Source organism: Arachis ipaensis, chromosome B04 (assembly GCF_000816755.2).
Source record: "Arachis ipaensis cultivar K30076 chromosome B04, Araip1.1, whole genome shotgun sequence".
Taxonomy (NCBI): Eukaryota; Viridiplantae; Streptophyta; class Magnoliopsida; order Fabales; family Fabaceae; genus Arachis; species Arachis ipaensis.
The window spans coordinates 85,408,188-85,410,582 of record NC_029788.2 but is presented as its reverse complement, the minus strand read 5'-3'; the positions used below and the strand labels follow the sequence as shown (position 1 = coordinate 85,410,582).

Sequence of the window (2,395 nt, the reverse complement as noted above, 5' to 3'; positions counted from 1 at the left end):
CAGAAATTATTTTATTAAAGATAATTAAGGCAAGTTTTGATTTATTGAACTTGAGATAAGTTATGATTATTATCCAATTTTATAATTATTGGATTATTTTCTATATTTAAGGTATAAGGCTGATAGTTATGAAATAATAAGGATTTCATATGATTTGGATTAGATAAGTAATATTTTAAATATTAATACTACTACTTTAGAAAAATAAAGGGTTTAATTATATTATTTCTAATTATTTTGATTTGGGCATTTTATTGAAAATAATTTATGAAATTGATGAGCAAATAGTATTTTCTATATATCATTAGTGTGGATTTAATTTGGGTTTCAATTACTACATTATTCCCAATTTTACTTGAGATTACCGAAATGCCCCTAACCCTAATTTTTGAAAATGAAACCCTAACCCTGAAACCCTAACCCGTGACCCGGTTACCTTCTCCCCCAACCCAGCGGCAGCAACACAAATGCTCCCCCTTTTTCCTCAAGCCAATACATAGTGACAGTAGCAAAAACGGAGAAGGAGTGGGGAAGAGAGGAGGGGCGATGGTGGCTGGCCTCACTACCGCCGCCACCCAGCTCCTTAACTATGCAGCAGCAGCCGCCATCCTTCTCTTCATGCTGCGCAGCCAACAGCCTCTCCTTCATCCTCTTTGCTGTGCAGCCTTGTGATGAACACACACACACCCACTGCTCTTGAGAAGAAACAAAGAAAAGCAAGCGAAGGGATCCAAGAAGAGGGAGATCGGAATCGGAAGGGAAGGGGGCCCATCTCACGGCGTGCAGTCACGTCGTGCCGCCGCACCGTGTCCTCGCCGTCGAGCTCATTCCATCAGTGTCACGCCGCCGGGCCTCCTCGTCGATCTGCCTGTCGCCGTTTGGGGGCGAGCCACGGATGACTCTGAGGGAGAAGACACGAGTTTGGTAGAGCCGCACCCAGTCCCAGCCATGCCACCGCCTCTGTGCCACCGCAGAAGAGATCGGAGACGAGGGAGAGGACCGCAAGGGAGGGGAAGAGTCACGCCGCCCAGCGCCGGCCTGCACGCCGCCAACGTCGCTGGTGTTGTCGCGATGAGAAAGAGAGCCCGCCAGACCGTCGCAGAGCTGTCCCTACCGCCGTGCCCAGCTGCTGTTGGGAGCCCTGCCGTTGCTCATGGGGTTACGCCAGTTAGCTTCTGCTGCCGGAAAATGCCCCTGCTACGTCGCCGGAGAATTCTGCCGGTAAGGTTTTAATTGAGATTTCTGTCCTTTTGAAATCCCGGGAAGATTGTTGATACGCCAGTTAGCTTCTGCCGCCGAAAAATGCCCCTGCTGCGTCGCCGGAGAATTCTGCCGATAAGGGTTTTAATTGAGATGTCTGTCCTTTTGAAATCCCGGGAAGATTGTTGATACTGCGTGGTTGTACAGCTGCTATTATCAGAAATTCGAGCCGTCGCCATCCCTCGAGAGTTATTGGCGGAGCTGCTGCCGGGCTGCCGCCAAACCGGTTTAGAGACCGTCGCTGTATCGGTTCAGCCGTTCCTTCTTTGTTCGATAAGCGTCTTCAATTTGAAAAACCCTCTGCTTACTGTTCTGTTATCATACGCTGAGGTTTGTGACGTTAATTGCTATAAGATTATGTTTTGGTTGTTATGGGTTGCGATTAGAGTTGCTATGGCTACTGCGAAAGTGACTTGGAGCCGAGGTTTTGGTTGTTGATTTCGGGTTGAGGCGAAAAGGACTCTGTGACGTGTTTGGGTTATGGTTATGCGTTTTGAGGTAGGGGCTTTTGTACAAACTAGTTTTATTTAAATTAGAAATTGTTATAAATAGATATGCTGTACAAAATGTATTTTTGGTGGTTATGTGAGTCTTATGAATTGTTTGGTTTTATCTTGAATGAATATGGTTGCCTGTTTGGTTGTAACAATGTATGATTTTGATAAATTGGAGATTTCTGGATTGGTTGATTTGAATGATTTTTGATAAATTGAAAGTTGAGTTTTGTTTTATTGGAAACTGATTTGGTCTTGAACCTGTTAGAAAGAGTTGATGATTGGTTTTGTTGGGACCCGGAAAGGGTGGCAAAGTCCAAGTTTTAGGGGAGATGCTGCTGAAATTTCTATAAAATCTGATATTTGGAATGAAACGTTATTTGTTTTTGGATCCAAACGACTTGATTTTGGGTTTAACTTCCACTTTATTTACTCAAATTAAGAAGCTAAAGTTTTAGAGGTTTTTGATGAACTTAAGGGAATGAGTTGGTTTATTCTCCCCTGAAGTCTTGAGACTCCGCTGAGGAATCTTACGACCAAATCTTGATTTAGAAATGAATGATTTTGAGTCTTTCAAAGAGATTTTGAACTTGGCATGGTTTTGAGATTTTTGGAAGTGTTGGAAAGATGTGGAAAGTGGC

General features: G+C 43.8%; 1 protein-coding gene across 1 annotated transcript; it reads left to right on the top strand.

Annotated features, from left to right (window-relative positions):
• Nucleotides 796-1,598, top strand: LOC110271526. Its single transcript, XM_021122486.1, has 3 exons — nucleotides 796-1,221; nucleotides 1,408-1,486; nucleotides 1,591-1,598. Exons 1-3 carry the CDS (start codon nucleotides 949-951, stop codon nucleotides 1,596-1,598), a joined length of 360 nt encoding a protein of 119 aa, XP_020978145.1. The 5' UTR covers nucleotides 796-948.

Bases quoted from the DNA above. Each gene is read 5' to 3' on its own strand.
- LOC110271526 (XM_021122486.1), top strand. From the start codon at position 949: ATGCCACCGCCTCTGTGCCACCGCAGAAGAGATCGGAGACGAGGGAGA. The intron at 1,222-1,407 runs GTAAGGTTTTAA...GTGGTTGTACAG, and splicing joins GTCGCCGGAGAATTCTGCCG to CTGCTATTATCAGAAATTCG.